Source organism: Ruditapes philippinarum, unplaced genomic scaffold (assembly GCF_026571515.1).
Source record: "Ruditapes philippinarum isolate M1 unplaced genomic scaffold, ASM2657151v2 ctg917_1_1_1_1, whole genome shotgun sequence".
Taxonomy (NCBI): Eukaryota; Metazoa; Mollusca; class Bivalvia; order Venerida; family Veneridae; genus Ruditapes; species Ruditapes philippinarum.
This window is the reverse complement of record NW_026853925.1, coordinates 243,059-267,352: the sequence shown is the minus strand read 5'-3', so window position 1 is coordinate 267,352 and position 24,294 is coordinate 243,059. Positions and strand designations below refer to the sequence as shown.

The 24,294-nt window shown below is 32.8% G+C and overlaps 1 protein-coding gene across 1 annotated transcript; it reads left to right on the top strand.

The window, feature by feature from the left end:
- The first annotated feature begins 4,072 nt into the window (after positions 1 to 4,072).
- Positions 4,073 to 23,687, top strand: LOC132738394 (BICD family-like cargo adapter 1). The gene is made up of 11 exons (XM_060725892.1): positions 4,073 to 5,452; positions 6,575 to 6,760; positions 10,030 to 10,170; positions 15,228 to 15,374; positions 17,762 to 17,947; positions 18,925 to 19,062; positions 20,130 to 20,330; positions 20,617 to 20,787; positions 21,183 to 21,334; positions 21,736 to 21,856; positions 22,450 to 23,687. The coding sequence occupies exons 1-11, from the start codon at positions 5,240 to 5,242 to the stop codon at positions 22,621 to 22,623; spliced, it is 1,830 nt and encodes a 609-aa protein (XP_060581875.1). The 5' UTR covers positions 4,073 to 5,239; the 3' UTR covers positions 22,624 to 23,687.
- Positions 23,688 to 24,294: the final 607 nt, after the last annotated feature.

The following is a 24,294-nucleotide window of genomic DNA, read 5'->3' as shown; positions in this document are numbered from 1 at the left end:
AAGAAGCTGACTTTCAGTTATTGAGCGTTGTTTTCTAAATCCATGTTGTTGATTTGATAGGATATTGTCATGGTCAATGTGTTTCATTATTTGGCTATGTACATGTAGGATGTGTCCTGGGATTTGCTGCATACTTATGTGAGGGAGATGGGCCTGTAGTTGGCGGGGTTGCTGCGGTCACATTTTCTTGAAGATAGGTGATGCATTTGCCTTCTTCCAGGCTGAAGGTACGGCTTCTTGTTGCAGAGAGGCGTTGAACAAGAGGGTGAAAGCAGAGTAATGTCTTTAGCATAGTCTTTTAAGGAATTGTGTCGGTATGTTGTCATAATTATGTATATCGTATTTAAATATTAAGATATTTTTGATAGAGTGTTTACAGGGGCGTATTATATCCAAGCCCCAAATACATTAATAAACAGACATATATGCATGCACCTCTTATCCCTACGCCAAATACATGCTTCTTCCGATTATCATAAGTACTCTTTCTTCCCTCATAGCATTATACTATGGAATAAACTCCCAAGCTTCATTGCCACCCTGACCAACTTAACATCTGCGGATGTTTCCAAATTCAAAATTTCACCATTTTTCGTGTTTAAATGTTGAATTCTGCTTAAGCCGGTGCTAACGGGCGTGGACGGTAACTTGCACATTGAACAGGCTCAATCGAACCGAGCCTGCAACATTGTCAATTTGCCGTATTGGGCTTTCTTTAGGGATTCTGTTTTCTCTATTTTAAGTCAGTTCAAACGGGCAGTAGTAGTATTGCAGTACTAATCATGTTCCCAATTATTTTTACTTTTTTATCATGTATCTACTATTAACATTTTAACCATGACTAGAATACTTTTTTAGTCTCACTTTTCCACAGGACCTCAAGGCAAGGAGCCCAGTCCATTACGATGGCGTACATGTCAACATTTAGACAGAATGCGGCCCTAGACACTTCTAAATGAGAATGAAAAAGGTTAATTTTAGAAGGTTTTTATAGAAAAATTACATGCATTTACTCAAAAAAAAATTCTGTCAAAAGTAGGAACAATTTGAAGTTAATTATGGTGAAATATGTTATAAACTTAATATGAGCAATGCTTAGCCTTATTGGATTGGTTAAGTGGTGTTGGGTTCACAAAATCAAGAGGTAGACTATTCCACGGGAAAACTTCCTCGGAGAGAATTATAACCTGTAGCAGTTTGTTCAACTTTGTTGAAGCTGGAATGGACGTGCACGTGTAGCTCAATATTTCATAACAGTAACTTTATCCGCACAATCATATGAATGGCAAGAGGTTATGATTAATTGACTGACTCACTGGTGCACACGTTTTTAAATGACATAAAGCCTGGAGGCTCTCCAACGCAGGTCTTTGTCAGATTCTAATTAATCGTTTTTTATTTAGTCGGGGGAATGTGTCAGTCTTCGGATGCATTGCCTATTTTTTTTCCGGACAGATCTACCCAGAGGTTCTGACTTAACCCTTACGTTTCGTCGTTGAACGAAGACATGGAAGAATGGCTAGATATATCGAGATGGAGATTTTGCCGCCATACAATAATTATATTCATGAAGGGTATATCTATAGTTGGTGTAAGACGTTTCCTGAATGAGAGGTAGGGGACGTCAACCTTTTTTAAAAATCAAAGGGCTGCAGCTCTATGGTATTTTCTGATCTTTGCAATCTAAATCATACTGACTATCTGTATGTACTTTCCTGTAGAAGTTTATTTTATATACTATAATTCATCTTACGCAGCGACAGCGTTTTGATTTTCTTCTATAACAGTTTGAGGTTGATACATATGGAATTTTGCATGAAAAAAATAGAATTGCCTCGACTAGGATTTGAACCATAGGCCTCTCACATCCTCAACGAGACCGCTTACCTCTGCACCACGGCGAAGTTATACATATGTACCTTGAATAAAAACGAATACATTATGTAATTCTAAATTGAGAATTTCCATTTCGTGTTTGCAATCCTTATCAATTTCGAAGTATTTTGTTCACGATAAACCTGTTGTTTAACACTGATGAAAATAATTTAGCGAAAATCTTCTCGCCAAAACAGTCCGACATGTATATATTCCACTACTCGACAGTCAGATTTATTTGTGTACTACGCTCTGGAGTATTCGGTAATCGACATAGCTAAAAATAGCATTTTCATCGATTAAAATGATATTCATGATAATCCGAAGCGAAGCTTTACGGAAATAGCCGAACATTTTTCATTGGGTAAAAAAGATATTCATCCGCGAAATTTGTGATTGTAACCTCATATTTATATTGACTAATCTAAACTTTTAATGCACTGTAATTCGTTAAATGCCTACATTAAAAATTATTCTTTCTTTTAAATTGCTGGTTTTAAGCAGTTTTGAGTGAGAACTACTTTGCGTTGTTAGGACTGTTAGGAAATTGTGTGTTAGACCGTGGATGTTAGCTATGTATTTACTGATCTTACGATCAGAAAATACAAAAATGAAGATATTCGACCTACTACACAGATGCGTAATTTCAAATGTCTGTTATTTTAAAAGCCGTTATCAATATAAATATTTAAGATTTTGCATGTTAAGTCGGAATATATTGAATTAGCATACTACGTAAAGCTTTGAAACGTAAGACATTTTCCTAAAAGTATTATGTAAACTTTGGGACAATCCAGCAATTTTCTAGTTACATGTACTTCTAAAATGTACTGGGGGACATCATGTATTCCTGATACTATCCGTACATTAACTGTTTAGCTCAAAGTGGACAGCATGGTTCGATTCTTGGGCGAAGAGAATTTTCTCCGTGACAAATGTTCTCCAACATTGAGTGTAATGGTCATTTGTCTCTCGCCACTTATTCAGAAATCATGTGGGGTTAAAAGTCGGTCACTTGCAGAGACATTTACAATGACTGATTAGTTGTCCAGGAAACAAACCGCCGAGATATTACCAACAGGTGTTTAAGTTGGCGTTAAAATCAGACAAAAAAATTTTACCATCAAACTAAATCGAAAGCCGAATCTGCATTTTTCACCTCTTATTTATTTATTTATTTATCTATCACTTGTGGCTTAGGGGGTTGCCAGTAATGGCGGAGGCATAAGCAATGCAGCCACTGCTTATGCCTGCGTGATCGTAAAAGGCGACTAAATGGGTTCGAACAACTGGAGTCTATATATGCATCTCTTATAGCTCCAGCATTTGAGGTGGTTTTGACCCTTGGTGTTGCTTTGGAGTTTGTTACATCCGATGTTAGCCAAACTCATATTTCCTGTTTCGGCGCCATATGACCGTGTTGGTGCGATAAACAAACTAGATGGATCTCAACACGTGCACGTCCATGTTTTATACTCACAGGATATGTTTAAAATGATTTTCCCAATACTTCATCACTAAGTCTTGTTGTTTCTTTTTTCTGATTGCCCGGGATCATTGATTCCAATAATTGGAAGCTTTAATTTGGAATTTGGAAGCTTAAAGGGACTCTACTTTGGTACTTTGGGTGTTAGAGATGACGAGAATGGAAAATATTGTGCCATTTGATGTACCCCCCCCCCCTTTTGCCAGAAAAATCATTTCATTGTGCAAAAAGATATCAACATTCACACACACAAAAATCGATATTCAATTTAAATTTGAGTATCTTTGTATGTATCTTTAAATCATTTGCAGATTTTTCCTTTTTAATTATTTATGGCTAAATGAAAGAATTTCAAATCTTATTTATTTATCTTATTTTTTAAGACTTTTTACCCCAGTGGCTACTCAGACGCTAGGACGTACATTTCATTACCTCTCAATTAAACCGAATCTGCAATGTTCACATTTCAATGTTTTCCTAATTTTGTATTCATCAAGTAAGTTTTTCGAATTATTTCATCTTTAATTTTGCGAATCATATATTTATTGTGACATGATTTTCTAAAATATAATTTTAATACACAATGACTATCCTTTAATCAACATTTTGAGACCATACCATACACTTGTAATAATTTAACACGCAAGACGCTAATCATTATTTCCCCTTGCTAATACCGACGCTTCACGGTTAAGGTAAATCAATACAGAGTCGTTTTCCCCAAATGGTATACAGAGCAACAAACCAAATGGATTTGTCGATATATAAATACAGGTAAAAGGACTCCGTGATGAAACACCGCCGATCAATAAGGGAAAGGCCACAGCAGAAACGTAAAAACATATTATTAGCAGACGTCGAGCGAGTGCCAGTGTAGAGAAGGTGATTCACAGGATTATTGGGCAGTGTTTTGTTTTAGTTTTGTGCAATCAATTTATTTAATGACAGTTTTGATAGCGTGAAAGCTACATATGTTTTTGTCTGGACTGTATACATCATGTTTCCGGCAACACTTTAAATCAATAGTTGGAATTATGAGAGAATATTAATGAGTTTCCATACGAATTGAACGCGAGTGTGTATGACGCAAAAGTTATTATTAAACATTAACATTTCGTTATTGAACATGATTGTAAACTGTTTAATGCACGTAACGGTGTAGCCTTAGGCTAATTAAAATGTTCTAACACATTTTAATGACAGCTTTGTGTATTTTTAATGGACATCAACATGTAAATGAAATGTTGAATGGATTGTATTGTGGATTAAAATGTTAAATCATATTGTTTGTGTTTATAGTGATCAATATCGGAACTATGATATGGATTTATGTTTAATATCTTCGTTGAAGTTATATTGTAGCGGTAGTTACAAGTGACATAATAATTTCAGCGATTAAAATGTAGTTTTTACGCAAAAGTTTTTATAGGACTGTAAATAATTGTAAGATAATGTAGCGTTATGGTATAATTTCAACACTGTTTTTCTCCTACATTGTAATTATACTTTTTACTGGCTATATAACCCACGTGTACTTTTCACTCTTGATTATTTTAGGGTAAAGGGGTGATTTTTTTTGTTCCGTATTAATTAAATGTCGTGAACTTGAAAGATTTGCATAATATTGAGTTGATAACAGAAGACGTTAACTGTGTGTAAATATTGACTCATAGTAACATGTGTTTGAAGAGCTAATCACATTTTATGAAATAAGACCTGGCGTTGTATGACAAAACTTTCGATTTTTTACGCTTACCTTAAGCGGTTACATGTGAATTAAGCTATTAAGATACTATCGCAGATTATCCTTAAGAAAACATTAGACTAGACGGAGATTTATTTCTTAAAGTTCGTTTCACTGCCGTCAGAAAAAGGTAAATGGATACCGAGCGTGAACTTTTCGACAACGGGGGCGATGAAGCTGGGTTAAGAAATAACTTTGGGGACGAAGATAGCGTGCGAGCTATGCTGGAACAAAAGGACAGGGATTTGATGCTCGCGGCAGAACTTGGCAAAGCATTGTTGGAAAAAAATTCAGATCTTGAGAAGAAATTGGAACAAACTGTTGAGGAATATAACCAACATATTGAGGTACAGTCATTAGCGTGTATGGTTTCTTTTAGTTTAACTATTCTGTCAATCTACTATTTACCTTTTATCAGGGGCAGGGGTGTGGATTGTCAAATGTCCTGGTTTCTTTGGGAGAGATGCTCAAGTCCAGGCATGATTAGGTTACCTGTAATCAAAACGTTTCTCAAATGATAACTTGATAACTCCATGACATAAAATGAACCTCTACATAAATACATATATATAGAGTCTTTATGTTAATCTGAGATTCAACCTCGTTTTGTTAATTCATACCAGACAAAAGTTTATTTTCATTTTAAATGAGACAGACTATAGTACCTTCTTACCCTAATTTAGTAAAAATGGATTTGAAAATTTATTTAATTGCCTTTTTAGATGATAATGAACCTGCTATCAAAGGTTTTATAAATTTCCTTATTTTAATGTAAATAAACATTTTTATTCATTCAGTACAATCACTCTGTATATTTACCTTGAAGCTTGTCTCCTGACTTCAAATATCAAAACAATATTAAACATTTATCGAACGAGATTATTTTTTATCAGTTTATGGTGATCATTTGAATGAGTCAGATTTTTTTTGTTTGATCTCTGTAAATTGTCGATACGTACAGAAGGAAGCATTTTTTTTAATTAATGCATGTTTTGTTTGGAGCCTGCTGTTCAATATCCTAATAAAGGTTATATAGCAGTCGTTTTAAGCAGTATTTAAATATCATACATGTCAAGAAAGATTTCTTCATTCTTATCTGTATTCAGAATCAATTAATTTGTATACAATATTAAATGGAGCTTCCGTGGCCGAGTGGTAAAGGTTCGTGACTTCAAATCACTTGCCCCTTACCGCTTCGAATCCTCCCTGGGACTTTTGATTCTTTTATGTGAGGAAGCTATCCAGCTAGCTTACGGAACGCCGGTGGTTCTATTCAGGTCACCGTTCACATGCCTGAAATATTGCATGAAGGGGGACCTGAGGTCTCCTTCCTCCACAAGTAAATGTGGAAAGTCGCCATATGACATATACAATGTTGATGTGACTAAAAATCCAACAAAAATACATTATTGAGACATGTCTTTAAATATGCTAATTGAAGACACTACTTTAAATATGTTAATTGACAGGCACTGGAACAAGAAAGGCACGGCTTACATCTAAAACTAGAGAACTTGGAGGGCGAATACGAGAACACGGTGAAAGAACTGCAGTATGATATTTCACAGTTACGAGAGGAGCTTGATAGAAATAAACATGATTCTTACACTGGCGATAAAAACAAACTTAACAGAATACAAGAACTATCACAACAGGTAAATTAACATTAAATGGTGTTTTGATTTTTTTTTCTTAGATATGTGTTTTATATGTGAAACTAGTATGTAATAGAAAGAGCACCGAAACACGAGGCTATCTGATTTGTACGAGGGGGCGTATTAATCGGATTGCCGAGTGTTTTGGTCATTAGTCAAACATAAAAGCACGTTCGCTGTTGTAACAATATGAAACCCCGGCAAAATGAACCAATGAACGAACATCTGAATATGACATTTCTGTCGCTTTCCCTTTCTCTGCCGTCACAATATGTAAACCCCAGCAAAAATGAGCCAATCAATGGGCATGTTCTGGAGTGCGGGTAACTAATACCCGCACTCCAGTTAACGCACTGTGCATGTATATGTATACGATTTAACCCTGACACATTTTCAACAGAAAGGTCTCCAAACTATGATACAAATATCGCATAATGCACACACAGTGTTCAGATATAAGTGATATACCATGATGTTCAACCTAATTTGTTTGTTTTGTTTTTTTTTAAAGGAACACCTCTCTACAATATAAACAGCTAATTAGCTAAAATTTCTTTTTGCAATTTCTTTTGCTTAAACAGTGCCAAACTTGCAATGGTCAGAGAAAATTCAAATATATCAGAACTACATTCAATCAATAAACTTCACTTATAATAATGCTAGATAATGTAAGTCTAGACGGGAAAAAACACGGACTTTCCATACTTTCCCTGCCGGGAACTTTTCTTTATTCGGAATTAATTGTTACTCATCCAAGTAAAAGACTTTTTCCATTTATTATAATCTTACTTCTAAAGTCGTCTGCTGGTGTCTTTTTTTTTTTTTTCTTTTTTTCCTTTTCTGTTCTGTTTGCTCCCTCTTTTTTTCTTTATTCTTGTCTCTTTTCTGTGTTGGTTTTTATTAAGAAAAAAAAAAGAACAACAAAAAAAGATTTCGAGAGGAAGAAAATAGAACCATATTTTTACATTTATGTACAAAATTCAGTTTCAACTATTTAACTATTTTTAAATCAAATGAATATAATTATCTTTATCATTATTATTATTATTATTATTATTATTATTATTATTATTATTATTATTATTATTATTATATGACACGAATATAATGAATATATGAATATAAAGGTATATTTTGTTCGACATTGGGATTGCGCCTAATAAATATATTTAAAGATCTCAATTTTATTTTTGGTTTTATATCATATATATGATGCTCAAATGAAGATTTATCAATATTGTAAGTTCCAAAAAGCATTATTTGTAAATAAAGGGAGGTAATTAGAAATTTATTTTCTATAAAGTCTAAGCCATTTATTTCAATAAGAAATGAATGCATTTATTTTAATGATTACATATAATGCCTATAAACATTTGCAGTACATATTTTACATATCCTTGGATGTTTGAAAATCGTTTTAGAAGCATAATTATATACATATATAGGATTTCACTTAAGTGTGGTATACAAACCTTAGCCAGCCCGCATAGCTCAATCAGTTAGAGCGCGAGACTTGTAATCTCGACATTGTGGGTTCGATTCCGGGCTGGCCAACTAAAATTACTAATCAGTCTTTCGATGAGACTTTAAATCGAGTCCCGTGTATGGGTGCTTAAAACACTTGGCACGCTAAAGAACCAGGAGAAGCTTCTGGAATTGGGGCATCTTTCTGTAATTGCACTATCCTCCTAACATCTAAAATGACTAATACTCTTCTGGGGGACTCGCCCATATGGGCAACCGGTGGCGAGTATAAATAAACTCAAATACACACACATGGTTACATCCTAAATTATAACATACAAGATATTTAAGTAAATATTTTATTATAGTGACAAGTTTACATGTAATAACAATAACATAAAATTATAACATAATGAAAACACCCGACCCAGTGGCTCTATAAGTCACAGATATTTGCTATTTTATTTCAACATTCAATGACCTTTGTTAATACATACGGAATTATGTTTGTCCTTAAACGGTCTTTTAAGACGTTAGCAATTATCAAAACAAATCGTATGTACCGAAATAGCAATATCAACTGGTGTAAATATTTAATTAAATATAAAATTGGTATATAAACTTGTATTTTGTTGCACACAATTTCATGACATTTTGCTGACATATTTGGCTTTTGAATTATTGAAGTTACGTGTCATAGATAAATAATTATGTGTCATAAAAAATGTTGTGTAACAGATTGTCAAATCTGAATGTACCAAATGACCTCTAAAGATTTGAAAATAACCATGGGCAGTTTTTATATAGGTTTTATTTAAGTGTGTAAGGTCGGTATGTTGACAGGCGAGAGTTTGACTGAGTGTTCACCTTGAAGGTGATGCTTTAACAATGACAGTTACAGTCTCCGTGTGAAGTGCTGGTCATTATACATGTATGATATAATATAAATCAATGTATATATATATGATATGATATACATGCATTTGTAAGTCCAGGGCCACAATGTACTTGTTGTTTTGTTTGCTTTTGATTTGTTGTTGGGTTTTTTTTGGTTTGGTTTGTTTTGGGTGTTGTTTTTTTTTGCTTTTTTTTGTTGTTTTTTTGTTGTTGTTTTTTTTCTTCCCTTTTTTGTTTGGGGGAGGGGGTGGTTACTTTCTCTTTCATTCTGGCTAATTAATCTAAATTATATTCCTTATTATCTCCCTCACCTGTAAGTAACCTGATGAAACTTAAAGTCATGAAAGATTTTAACCATTACGTATCTGGAACAGAATGCAAATAAGATTTTACCACAGTTGTTTGAATATACGTTTAAAGTCTGACCAGACTATATACTGTTAGACGTTATCTAAATTTTGATTTTGGCTGACCATCTTCATATTGCCATCCATTGATAACAGACAATTCCAAAAATGGAAGCTTGAAAAGTGTTTGTTTAAGAAATCCAGCAGATTAATGGTTAATTGCTTTTGTTGTTGTTTTATTTATTATTTTTTTCAAAAGAAAAAAATCACGAAATATGTGTTTTATTTAGGCATATTATTTTTATCTCGTTCTGGTTTTATACAAAGTTTGGCATAGAAGCAAATATGGATTGGTTCTTTAATCATCTCACCCATACATGCACTTACTATGTTTCTGTTAAACGCAATTTTTGTTCGGCAATGCCTTACATCTTGCCAGAAATTTTACCACGAAATGCTTCTCTTTTTGATTTCTTTTAGATTTCTGGGTTGAAAACATTTGAAATAGACATAAGCTTTAAATCATGCAAAAATACGAAACATAAAACATTTTTCTTTCAGAACGAGAGGCTACTCGACGAACTACAGAATGCAAAAAGACTTGAGCATGAGTATGAGTCGGAGCTGCAGACGATTAAGAACAGTGGTCTGGCAAATATTTCCGCCAAACAAGCTTATCAGATAGAGCATCTTCAAGAACAGGTAAGCATGACCAAATATCCGAAGTTTGACGGAAATGACCGAGAAGTTTCGGTTGATATAATAACTCACAAGACGCCTAAATTAAAAAAAAAATGCGCCGAAAAAATAAAAAAAAATTGAATTGTTAAAAGTGTTTAAACTTATGGTCGGTTCTTTTTTAATTTAAAATTGAAAATAAAAGATCAGTTTTTATAAATTTCCCTTTCACAGGGGAAAAAATCACAATTATATTGAATAAAATATACCCTTGTTACATGATATAAATATGGTTTAAATATTTCATTTTTAATTTACTGAAATTATTCCTTTGTGTTTATGCTATAAAATAAAGGAATGAAACAAAATAGACTAAAAAAATGTTATATCTATCTACACTTCAAGCAATAGTACGGTATTGTTTTTTCTCCATATTTTATCACACAATGTGCTTCTAAAGCGAGTCCATCTAAAATCTCAAATGTAAAATGTACATTCTAAAGTAGCGTTTAGTTTTGTACATATAGGTTCTTCCGTATAATTTAAAATTCAAACTTGCAGTAAAAGGAAGTAATTTATACATATATTGTAATTAGCATCTGATTATTGCGTTTTTATTGTGAAATGATGTAATCTGCCCATTGCTCTTTGTGAAGTTATAAAAGGGCCTTTTATATTATTGATTTAATTATGTTTATCTGTATATAGCAGCATATATAGCGTAATTGTTATAAAAGTGTATAGAATAGAACATATGTAGTCTAATTTTCTAGTCGCTTGTGCATTAAATTCATTATTTCTGCTTAAGTACTTAAAGGGAATTTCTTTGAAAGAAAATAATGTGATAATTGAAATAACCCTGTTTGTAAACAATTAGAAATTCCTGCTCATTTTAAGAAGTACGCATCGAAACATCGGCAAAAGATGAATTGTGGATAATAAGACAGGTGGTAATTGTTGCTTTCAGGCACGGATCGGCTATGGTAATTGCTTAAAATTGAAATAACCAATATTCCCTCCTCCTCTTTACCAGAGGGTCTACCTCTACCCCACCACAACCCTAGAAAAAATGAAATCTGCGTGGACTTTAGTACATTATAGGAGCACAATTTAAAACACAAGTGTATATACAATTCCCCGCATAATTTCAGACTTGAGAGTAATACTGCTATAGTGTAACTTCTAGTTGATCTTTTAAAAATATACATATTATTAAATGGAGATTTCTGGTGCATTTTCCCGTACACAATTTAAATTTAGAATTCACATTTCCCCAGAATGGTATAGATTTTAACTATGCAAGAGCGTTAAATGTTATTCTTTCTTTGAATACGATATTGAATGGCGGTTTCTGATGCATTTATTCTATGTATGTGTTCTATGTTTAATGAGGATCTATCCGCCTGTTAAGGCACAAAAAGCAGCTGTCGCTGTCAAGTACGGACTCCCTAACCCCGATGTCACCAGTCACGCCCTTAAAGAGTTAATTTTGAAGCACAAAGTGGTGATAATTTACCTCCATGCAATTTCGGCCACAGAGCAACTGTATTAGCCAAAGATATGAATTTTGAACCAAAAATAGTCACTGTATGGTGGTCAATGAGAACCTAAATGTACAGTAACCTGAGACAATAATGAAAGGAGGTGAGACCTTAAAAGGGCTGTTAGTGACTGATGCATTTATTATGTACTAAAATATCTATTTATATTACCATTCAGGCAAGTGCCTGTCTGCGTACACACAGTGTAAAATGGTTGTCTCACTTTGTTTTCATTTTTAAAAGAATAAAATAATTAAGTAATAGGTGCATAATCTTTCTATCGGTTGAAACGGATGAAACGTATTCTGGACCGAGGGCTATTTATAATTTTCAATCGTAACAACTCGGCAATCTCCGTCAAGTTCGGAGATCGACGTCGCCCGAGGTGTTCCGAATGTATAAATTTCTGTTCTTCTTCCTAGGAGTCACATTGTCTACCTAATCCGCATCAAAGTGACTTTTACTGTGTGATTCACTAAGTTTATAGTAGATATATTTATAGACTTACTTTGGTACACTCCATCTGGGAAAACTCATTAGGAATACTTTAATTAGAATATATTAATTATTCAAAACGTTGCTGTCATCTGGTTTCAACAATCCTCACGTCCTGGGAATAGGTATGATTTATTCCGGGATATTACTTTTGGATCAGGCACAAAGTTAAGTGCACTTTCCGTGAGTTACAATTACTTTTCTCTTTTTTTGTCCTGCTGGTGATTTTGCAACTAGACAGATTGGGGAACATTTCGAAATGTTCAAGGTCAATATGTTTGAACTATACTTCACAGGCAAGCAAAACATTCATCCTTGGTCTGCATAACCTGCCACTGACTTTCTGAAATGGACTTGTCCGCTTACATTTTTTTTTGGAACTGCCTATTATCAATTTGGGGATATCAAGATGAAAACTTGAAGTTGAACAGCCAACCGTATAGAATCTGATCAATAACCGTCCTGTTAGCTCAATGGGTTGCACTGTGAATCGAGCGACCAGGGTTAGATTCCCAGACGGTGCAGGTCACTTTCGTTGTGATTTATCATGAAATCCTTTCTACAGCTATTCACACTATTCCTTTGCTCTGGCATGTACTGATTTTATCAGTTCCTTACGTATGGCGAAGGTGAAGGCAACTAGTACTGGTAAGCTGTTTGACAGATTGCCTAGGACCGATGCGGTGGCAGAACTGTGCTCTGGTGAATTCGAGGTGGCTTTAATTCAGGTACAGGCTCAATCAAATTGAGTCTGCAATTTTCATGTAATTTTGTTTTGATTAATGCTGCTGAGGGATCACACTTTGTCCAGCTTGTTTTTACTGCTGTAAACTACAACCACCACCACCACCGAGCCTGGTTAGTTACTGGTCAGACTGTACGGATGTGCCAACTGGCCAGCCTCTATACTGTTGACAAAGCTTAAACAATTTAAGTTTCCTGTAGGGTATGGATAAGCAGATGATACTTGTTTCATTATAGTAACCATGTAAACATGCTTGTGTCACCCGTTTATAGATCCAGACAATAAGCAACCCACTTTGATAACATTAATTTTGGGAATCACTTAAACTCGCGTATAGATAGTTCTAAATTTTTATTCAAAGCAGGGCATGCCAAAAATACAAAACAAAAAAGCATAAAAACGATCAAAACGAATGAGGTGTGGACGTTCTCATCCTTCCTCGTGCCTTACATGGAGATATTATGACAACACCGATAAAAACTGTGGTGTAGGCGTCCCCATCCTCGTGCCTTACACGGAGATATTATGGCAACACCGACTGTATTTTATAATCAATTGTTATATTAATACATTAAATATGTTTGCATTTCTGTCTGGTACTGCATTTATTGCTTGTTGTCTCGCGATGGCACATGATGGACAGCGATAGACCGTCTTGTCTGTTATACTGCAACAATCGATTGAAGGTTTACAGCTGTAGAGACGGTTATAACTCGGGATAATTCTTGTTTCTAGGTCTCAATGCACTTTATTTTTATGCTATCTCACAGACTCGTTTGCACTGAATTGTATGATCTAATGTTAGTCTTGTCATGCAATGGAAAAGTAGTATTAAGTTAGAAAGAAGACAAAATTCAACTGAATATATATTCGTCGCGTTTTTTTCATCTTTGACGATGTACATGTATATGGAATATATCAGTAATAAGCTTATTTATTAAAATTCATTATCATACATGTTTAAATACTCGTGTTTTTTTTAGTCAATATACAGCATGTTTTCGAATTGTTATAATGAAAATTGATGTAGTCAAAATAAATTATACCCTAGACAAAAATATAAAATGTTGAAAAATGACATAACAAACATGCTGGTAAATTATTTGTCCTAGCAAAACCAAAGGCTTACAAGTGATTTCCATTAAGTCTGGAATACGATATTTTATACTGACATTTGATTATATAATGTAAATGGGAATTTCGAAATTATCAGCAGCTTAATTAAAGTATATACAGCTTTGTCTGCATCACGTGGTGCTTTTAACAAAATGTCTTTCCAGGAAACACTTGTAATTTGATGTTCTTCAAGTAATGCCATGCACGTAGAGTCGTAGAATAGACAATAAATTGATTTACAAATGTATTTACTTAGTCTGAAATATTCATCCTTTTTTTAGATATGCACGGTGATTTTGTTGTACATGTTTAAACAAAATTATATATGTCGCCTTTTCACTTTGTTGTTGTACAATGTCGGTCAACTAATGACGTCATATTGCATCATTAATTACTTTACTATAATTGGACTCTTAAAGCTGCATGCCATCAGATAAGCAAAAAAAGTGTTCAAGAAAATCAAACTTGAGACAAATGTACTAAGATTTTAAGAATAGGAAAAAAGATTCGCACACACTCATATATGGCATAACGAATTTTCGATACAACTGCCATATCTGCCATAAAAAAATTTACGCTCCCATATACATGTACATGTTTATATATAAATAAAAACAATTGTATTATGTCCATAACGCGATCATTGCCGCATTCGAATGTAAATAACATTGTCACTTTGGTCGTATTTCTGTACAGATTACTGTCAAGGCTACATGCAGTTTTTACTTATTTTATACTGCAATTATATGTATGTTTTTGTTCACACTAGAGCATATTAGATAGCCTTGATGTTTTGCTCTGTTTTAGTCAACTATTCTAATGAATTCATGCTTACGAGTTTGATTTTTACTCTTTTACGGTAATTAAAACAAAAACATTGCTACAATCCAGACAATGAAACACATAAATTTGAGATATTTTAGAATTATTCGTCTAAACTGTAGAACAGCTATATCTGTTGTAATAAGATTACCTTTTTCACATAACATATATACACATCTCCTGGCATCATTTTATTACAATATTTCTGTCAATCTTAACGCCTTTTTTATAAATTTTATCATATTCGTTTTAGATTTCTTCGATGTTTTACCTAAAGGAGTGGATACGTTCGTTTTGTACACGTTTAAACTTCCTTGTCATTAAAGTTAAATATGTTATTTTTTATATGCTATTTGTTTTAGATATCATCGTTGTCAGGACAGAAGAGTGACTTGGAGAGAAGTTATGAGAAAGTTTCAGACGAGAGAGAATCTTTACTTGGTGTTATTGAAGAGACGCAAGATAGGATTAAAGTACTGGAACGTCAAAAGGCAGATCAAGAAGATCAGGTGAGATAAAATAAAATCAAATAAGTATTATAAGATCGTGTAAAATAAGTTTTAGATCAAGTCGAAAAGTCTAAAACAATTTTTAACCTTTATAAGCTGATTTCATAATTGTGAGAAGTAAAGAATCCGTAAAGCACAAAACGACAATATTGAAAATGTTGCAGGCTCAGTTTGATTGAGTCTGTTCATAGACGGTAATGGAAAGTGCAAGTTATCGTCCACGCCCCCTAGCACCGGCTTAAGCAGTATTCATCATTTAACAGGAAATAGTAAAATTTGGAATTTTGAAACATCCGCAGATTGCATTTATGATACTAAAAGTTTATGGACTTTGTTGTCATCCTTTTGTAAATGTGATGTTTAAATTAGGTTACAAAAATAGACATCTAACCATTCTGAATATATGTTATTTGAAAAATGGCTTTTGTATTCAGAAATTCATGATAAGTTTTAAAGCATTTTTTAAGATAATGTTTCCTTTGCTGATGTAATAATAATAATAATAATAATGATGATGATGATGATGATGATGATGATGATGATGATGATGATGATGATGATGATGATGATGATGATGATGATGATGATGATGATAATGATAATAATAAAACGATAATAATAATGATGATAATAATAATAATGATAGATCTAGTAGAAGACATATTATCTAGTGTCCAAATATATAAAGCAAATGTAAAAAAAAACAACAAAAAGAACAGAATTTACATGACCTTACTGCTGGTTATGCTATCTACAGGTATATTCATATTATATACATATTGATGTTTAATGGGAAATTTATGACGGTGGTGTATTGTTAACTGACCATAAAACTAATCACTAATTAAATCTCCATCATTGCTTGTAATCTGGAGAATATGAATAATTCATATATGTTTACCTTCAAAATGTAACAATGATAATGTAAGTTATTGATTTTAAGATTTATCGTTCCTTGATCTCTAGAACGAGGCTGGCGTCACGCGAGCGTTTCATCGTTTAATCAAAGAGTCTGCTGAAGAATCCTTTACTCATTCTTCCAGATGATTATTAAGATTTACAGTTTATGATTACTAGTGCTGGTGACAAATTATTTAAATAAAACATTAAACGTATTGAACAAAGATAAGATGAAAGTGGTTAAGAAACAAACAAAAGTTGTATGAATTCAGACATTTATAAAATGATTGCAGATTACACTCCTCACCTGGTATTAATTAAGTCATTTAGATTTAGCATTAATTTTAAACTATTTTGTTTACTTAAACTTAATTGTACATATAAAATGAAATAATTTAGACATGTTGTGACACAATGAAAACCACATTAAAAAGTAAAAGTAAATAGTAAAAGTAAAAGTAGAAATATTTGTAATCGTACATTTTATCTTCAGTAGCTATATAACAGTTATACATTTACTCTCTATTTTTTTTATTCATTAAAAGCGGAAAAAATATATCATAAAATTATGCAAATTTTAACGAGGTACTTTTTCTTTGTTTTTGTTGTTGTTATTGTTTTTAATGCCCCAGTACTCAGGGGCCAGGGCGATTATAAATTTGCCCCATTCTGTCCCCCGCTATATGCGTCCGTGGTAGTTTCAGAGTCTTATTATACATATATTTTTCCGGCCAAAGTCCGGGCTCTTTTCAGTTTGACTTCCTGTAAAATTTACAGGGAAGAACTGAATATAAGAAGAGTTTTCATTGGTCATTTTAAAATTGCAAAATGATATCTGGGAATCTCATTCGCCATTCTAAAATGAAATGTAAAGTATAGTTCTTGTCATTCTCAGATAGTTCTGAACAAAAATATAAAGGATAGTTCTTGCCATTAGTGAACAGTATATTTTATTTTACGTAAGAACTTACTGAGATTATTTCACACATCTGGGTTTTAAAACGAGAATAATATCAGAACTTATCAGGTACCCTTAGTTTATGATGTTCAATAAGTGTCTAATATATTACATGATATTTGATGTCTTCAATTGATATAATGTTTATATTTTTATATAATTTGCATATTAATCAAGTATTTATAAAAATAATTGCCTTACTGTTGGTGATATAAATTGAGCTAACGTATTGAAAGACGACAGGTTTGATTAGAATCACATACATCTTAAAGTGTTCCATTTTTGCAAGATAAATAACCCTACAAGAACAAAGATATTATTATGTCATTGCTAACATTTCTATACAACTTCGCATCTGGGACAGAAAGATACCCGTCCCGTTACATTATTAGTTCTAGTTTGCATGGAAAACTAAAACTAACATATGCAAGTTAACTAGTTTTCCTTCGGCCGAGAATCTCTTTCTAAAGATACTTCTTGTTTTTATTACGTTTCTTGATTTCTCTAATTAGACTATGTTTGTTTTCAGCTGTGTCGCAAGGATGAAGAAATCCGTGACCTTCATGAAAGGAATTCACATCTCAATATCCAGATTGATCATCTAACAGAGAAAGCGTCTAACAGCAGTGGCCACTCTATAACTCTGTTTAATGAGCTATCTCAGTTACCTGGCAACCAAGACATGTCCATGGCAACGGGCTCTCCAATAAACCCAGTATGTTTATTGAAACTTTGTTTACCTGATTATTTTTTATAATTTACACGAAATTCCAGTTTTATCATTGATTTTCATATTTAAAACGTAGTTGTAATGTAGTATATTTCTCTATCAATTTTATAACTGCGTGCGATTATTATTATTATTGTCATTGTTATTATTATAATTATTATTTTTAGGTAAGATCCTAATATACTTTTCCATAAAACCATATGCCATAAAACTTTTTATTCGTGAGTTACACCATAAAATAGCGTCTATCTGGAACTATCTCTCAAGTTATTTGATTGGAAACAGGTTAATAATTATAAGACAATCACGTGATCGATCTAGACACTTGACGGTATTTATTCGCGGTATAATCAGACTACCTGACACTTCTACAGGTGAATTAGCAGACATAATTGACAGCTTAATTGACATGAAGAACACTTTATGTTAGAGTTAAACCTTATATGACAATAAATAAAGAGAACTTACAACACAGTTGATGATATAATTACAAATTACCGTTGCCATCAGAATCTTTGGATTAGTTCTTTCTAGGGTATATCTGTAGAATCATAGTCAGGATTATAAAAAAAACCCATTATGTTGTTTAAATGAACAAAATACTTACATTTATTGGCTGCAGTCTATATTACATAATACATATTGATACCGATAGCTTTAGAATATAAATTTAGATATGTAAGTTTTCTTTGCTTTTAGATTATTGCATAATACGCCCATATCATACCAAAGGGGTCACAATCTGCGATAACATACTCTCATACATTTTAATGACCCATCTGACCAATTAAAAAAATGTTTATTAATTTCATTCTATAGCAGCAATTTCCTTAAATCATTTGTTATTTTTATTCTTATGGCATACCTCACTCCCAATTTTTCACTATATTTGAACGGAAACATTTCATTTCGAATTTGGCCTGTTGAATCAATCAATGACTGTGTTTAATTGTATCTTTCAGTATCCGCCTAGTATGTTTGGTGACGATGAGATTGAATGTGACGATGACGACTACCTTATGTCGTCATCGTCTCCCCTGAGATTTGAAGATACGACCGCGGAACAGTGTGGACAACAATATCATACGCAAGAGACTGAAGTATGTGCTAAATTATTTTTTAAATTATGCAATTCTACCCCCAATACAAAATCATCTTTTCAGTTTAACCAACGTTATCATAAATTGTCTATGTCCGCTATGACCCGCTTACCCACCAAAATAAAATATGTGACACAGGCAAATATCAATTTGACTTGTAGCAAACCGTATAAACAAAGATCATACCCCTCGTTATCTGACGTTTAAAGTTAATTTGTTTTGTTTTTTTTATTTTGAAATGTGAGTTAATATTAAAATAAAGTAGTGAGTTTCTTAAAGAAATCTATCATATGCCTTTCACACTCTGTCATATCTCTATTACTTCTCTATCATATATCTATATCACATCACTATCATATCTCTATCACATCACTATCATATCTCTATCACATCTCTATCATATCTCTATCACATCTCTATCATATCTCTATCACATCTCTATCACATCTCGATCATATCTCTATCATATCTCTATAACATCTCTATCATATCTCTATCATATCTCTATAACATCTCTATCATATCTCTGTGATATCTCTATCATATATCTATCACATCTTTATCACATATCTATCTCATCTCTATCACATCTCTATTATATCTCCATCACATCTCTATCACATCTCGATCATATCTCTATGACATCTCTATAATATTTCTATCACATCTCTATCATATCTCTTTTACATCTGTATCATATCTATTACATCTATATAATGTATCTATCACATCTCTATATAATGTATCTATCACATCTCTATCACATTTCTATCATATCTCTGTGATATCTCTATCTTATTTCTATAAAATCTCTATAATTGCCCTATCAGACCTGTAGCATATCTCTATAATACGTCTATTATATCTCCATCATATCTATATCATATTTATTTCTTATCTCTGTTACGTATGTCATATCTCTATAATACCTCCATTACAACTCCTTCTTATCTCTATTATATTTCTATCATACCGCCATAGTATCTTTATCATATCTTTTATCAAATAGGTATTCTCTAAAAAGATTTTTACTATAGAAAATAATATTTAATTGTATTTTTACACAGATGGAAAATGAAATTGTACACGCCTACAAGCATTTGCGTCAGATATGTCGGGAGATCAAAGCACAATTAGGTGACAAAGTTTCTGACAAAGTAGACGAGGATGCTGGTGCATCGAGTATTTCTGACGATTCCGGAAGTTTGAACGACGTGGTGGTAGAACTACGGGACACTATACACGGTGCAATACAGCAAGCTAACCAGGTAAGATAGAAACTCATGTTGGTTTTCCGATTTTATTTTTGTAGACAATAACGGTACGTGAATCGGTTTTGCATATCTTGCAATATGGCCATTTCACGGTTAATGCGCCAATTGTTTACCTTCCTACTGGCATAACAGTCATTGCAAATAAGCGGATGAATGTTATGAATAACTTCAAAATCGATAATGTAATCACGTGGTACAAAGAGATGCCTAGGAAAGCTAAATTTGTCTAGTTTTACAAAATAAATGCTTTATAAAAATCCTCCTTGCATTTATTTTTCAGACTCAAACAACACATCTAGAAGAAATCCATTCATTACAACAGCGAGTTGGCGAGCTTGAGAGGGATCTTACAGAATGTCAAACAAACCTCCAGAAACTTGAAGAACAATTACACATTCGTGATGTTCATCTTCAACAGAAGTCTTACAAGATCACCGAATTGTCCAGACAAGTATGTCATTCCATAATAATAAATCTGCTGAAACGGAAATTAAGGGATGAGCTTTTGCAACCAGTATAAAGCCAGGCCAGATTGCAAATCCGCTCAGACTAAATAGGCTCGACATTTGCTGGTAGCTTTGATGTTAACATCCCTTTCACCTCAAATGGACTAATCTAAATTCAAAGCAGGACAATTCCATTACATAATTCAGTATTTCACGGATTTATCATTAGATTACGAATTTATCCGTATAGAATATTTGAAGAAATCTATATCTGCTGATTTTTGCAATTCTGAAATTTTGCATTTGCTAAAAAGATCTAAACAGTTTGTGTTCATTAAGAGAAGATAAAGTAACAGCTGTTTCATACACATTTACATTTTGTACCTTTTTAAAACTACAGGTTGGATCACAACATGAAGATATTAAAATTCTTTCGAATCAGCGTGACAAACTACAGGATATGTTGGCACCCGACACTACCAAACCACAAATGTATAGCGCTATGGCACTTCTTAGGCATGCGCGGAGAGAACGGGATGCGGCAATAGAAAAGTAAGTTCGCGGAAGCTACATGTGCATGTAAATAAGATTTAAAGACAAAGAAACGCATAATTATGTAATGAAATCTTTTATTAAATTCACGATAAAAGATGTTAGTATATTTTGAGAGTTATACGTGCATAGCAAAATACTAGAATTAAATCTGAAAGACAATTGATATTTATCTGTAAAGTTTATGAACAGGCATTGTCATCCATGTGACAGGCTTGACGTCGTGTGTGTTACTATAAATAGAATACAGAAATAAAACACGGCTATATTTGTATATTTATGTTGAACACAACCATACACTAGTCGAGAAATTATCTCTTGTATGTGGATATTATAGTTAATGTTAATGTTAATTGATGTGACATTATATATCACAATTTTGTTGTTGTTGTTTTTTCCAGACGATATTCGATGGAGAAGGACCTCCAGCAGTCCAAGTATGAGATCATTGTATTAAACCATCAGCTAATGGAAGCCATTCATCAGAAAAATAAAGTCTCCCAACTTCTAGATCAGTGGCAGGTAACAATGAGTTCTAAATGTTAATTGGCGATCTATAGTTATAAAAATTTGTATGTTAATTGGCGATCTATAGTTATAAAAATTTGTATGTTAATTGACGATTTATTTATAGTTCTAAATTTCCAGGTACATCTGCAATATCTGTATGATTGTTAATTTCCAGGTTAAATGACGATATCAATAGTTCTTAATTTCCAGGATAATTTTTCTTAATTTCCAAGTTAATTGTTCTTAATTTCCAAGTTTATTGGCGATTTCATTATAGTTCTACATTTCAAGGTTATTTTTTCTATATTTCCAATTACATTGGCGATTCTATTGTAGTTCTAAATTTCCAGTTTCCAAGTTTATTTGGCAATGTCATCAATGTATTATTTCATTTTTTTTATGTAAAGGTCATTTTTGTCATCATCGCACCTATGTGACTGACATTTGAATTCAGTGAATCACTTTTAAATATTGGTTATAATTTTAATGATTAAAAATATGACTATTTACATTTAAAATACGCTCAAATCTAATCTTAAAATGAGGTCTATAAATAAGCATAAATAAGGAACCTTAATTACCGCTTGTTGTTTTTTTCTTTGCAGTCGGACATGGCTAATTTGCTAGGTGTTCAGATGGAAGCCGGTATTAATCCTGCATTAAAGTTAGGCAGTCAGGCAGACGCTGGCTCGAAACCTTCAACTAATCTCAAAGAAAATGATTCTAGAACAGAAGTGAAAAAAGAAAATGAAGAACAACCGTCAGAGAGTGTCACTTAGCCTTTTATTGTTGTTCTGTTCGCTTTCAGAATGCACATGTGCTGTTTTTAAACATATCACATTATACAATATAGGTTCTTTAAAAATGGTCAATACTAAAGAACGAAATTACTCAACCATAAGAGTTTACTGTAAAAGCTTTTATGTTTTTTGTACTAAGATGGAATTAGTCATTTCCTAAGCTGTGCAATAATTGTATATGGTACACCTTCCGTCATTTAGTCACAAAAAATCATTTATTTTATTTTTTACACCACTGCTCAATTGTTTCCAGATTTTGTTTTGTTTTAAATTTATTTTTTACATTTTTAAGCAATATGCTAAACTCCTTGCCAATAGTTTACTAGACAAACTGTAGTTTTTGCTTTTGTTTATTTCTAGTAACACAAGAGTGGCACTCTCTTTAATTATTTAAGACTACGATTCGGTAACCAAATCATTTCGTTTTATTGATTTGGATTACAAGAATCTCATAGTGCATGTATAAGGCGTGATTGTGCCACTTCCCAAATATCTTCTTTCTCAAATTATACTGAGGAAAATGGAGAACATACAAATATATTTTTGGGAAAGACAACATGATTGCAAAATTAGGAGCACCAATGGCGAAACACCTTCTTTGTATTGAAATGTGATGAAAAAAGATGTGATTGGATTCTTGAAAAGAAAACAGAGCTTTTTGTGTTGATTAACGTTGCAAGTAATGTCAAGCAACTTTAGACTTCGACAAGTACAGTGTATTTACATTTTTTGTACTTTACGATCTTAAATTATGTGGAATTATAAAGAGAAGGAAAAAATGCTTATAAATAATTTTACGAAAAACATTGAATGTTATCTTTTATTTTGATTTTTTATTCTTGTTAATGTGATTTTTTTGTCATCAATAATGGTCAATGGGTAAAGAGAAACGGTGCTTTGATCTGGAGGGCAGCTTGTCGAGGAGCGTTACTTGTGGCATTAAGAATGGTTCGTTTCGTTTCGTTTATTGTGGAGCAAATGTTATAGTTGTGCGCTTTTACAATCAGTTCGATTGAAAATAGAAATAAAATAAACGAAAAATATTTTTGGTTTTTATCGATAAATGATTATCTCAGAGCCGTAATCAAGTGTGGCCAAACATTGAATTGTCAGAACACTAGATTTTTGTCTTGTTTGCTATGGCCCAATTGGGTACATATATAATATGTATCATCAAGACGTTTGAGCGTTTGTTGGTGACAAGATTCAAACGTCCGGATGATACAGACTAGTACATTATCAGTGGACCTAGGTCGTGTGGTTGGATATTATCAGGGTCTTTTAAATAGAAATTTGATAAGACCCTGGATATTGTGGAGGATGCGTCTATAGTGAACGTTTCTTTCCCTTGATGATCTTTACTCTCATATTTTGGTCATAAAAGAACTTCTAAATAAAATCCTTGGTCATGTTAAATATTTGCATCGCAAAGCTGATATTTTTAACAAAATTTATGTACCTTTGCATATCGATTTCAGCTCATTTAGATGTACACCATGTCTCCTGGTTTATTATAGATTACAATTCCAAGAATTTCATCCTATCCAATTTCAAATTAATTAATTTCCAGACATTTGAAATAATAAACTTTTTTCTTTCTTTTTTACATTATAGCAGAAATGATGCCCAATCAACAGAATATATGTTTCG

Coding starts and splice junctions, on each gene's coding strand:
- LOC132738394 (XM_060725892.1), top strand. CDS start 5,240: ATGGATACCGAGCGTGAACTTTTCGACAACGGGGGCGATGAAGCTGGG. Junction 10,171..15,227: donor TAGAGCATCTTCAAGAACAG/GTAAGCATGACC, acceptor TATTTGTTTTAG/ATATCATCGTTGTCAGGACA. Junction 20,331..20,616: donor CAATACAGCAAGCTAACCAG/GTAAGATAGAAA, acceptor TTTATTTTTCAG/ACTCAAACAACACATCTAGA.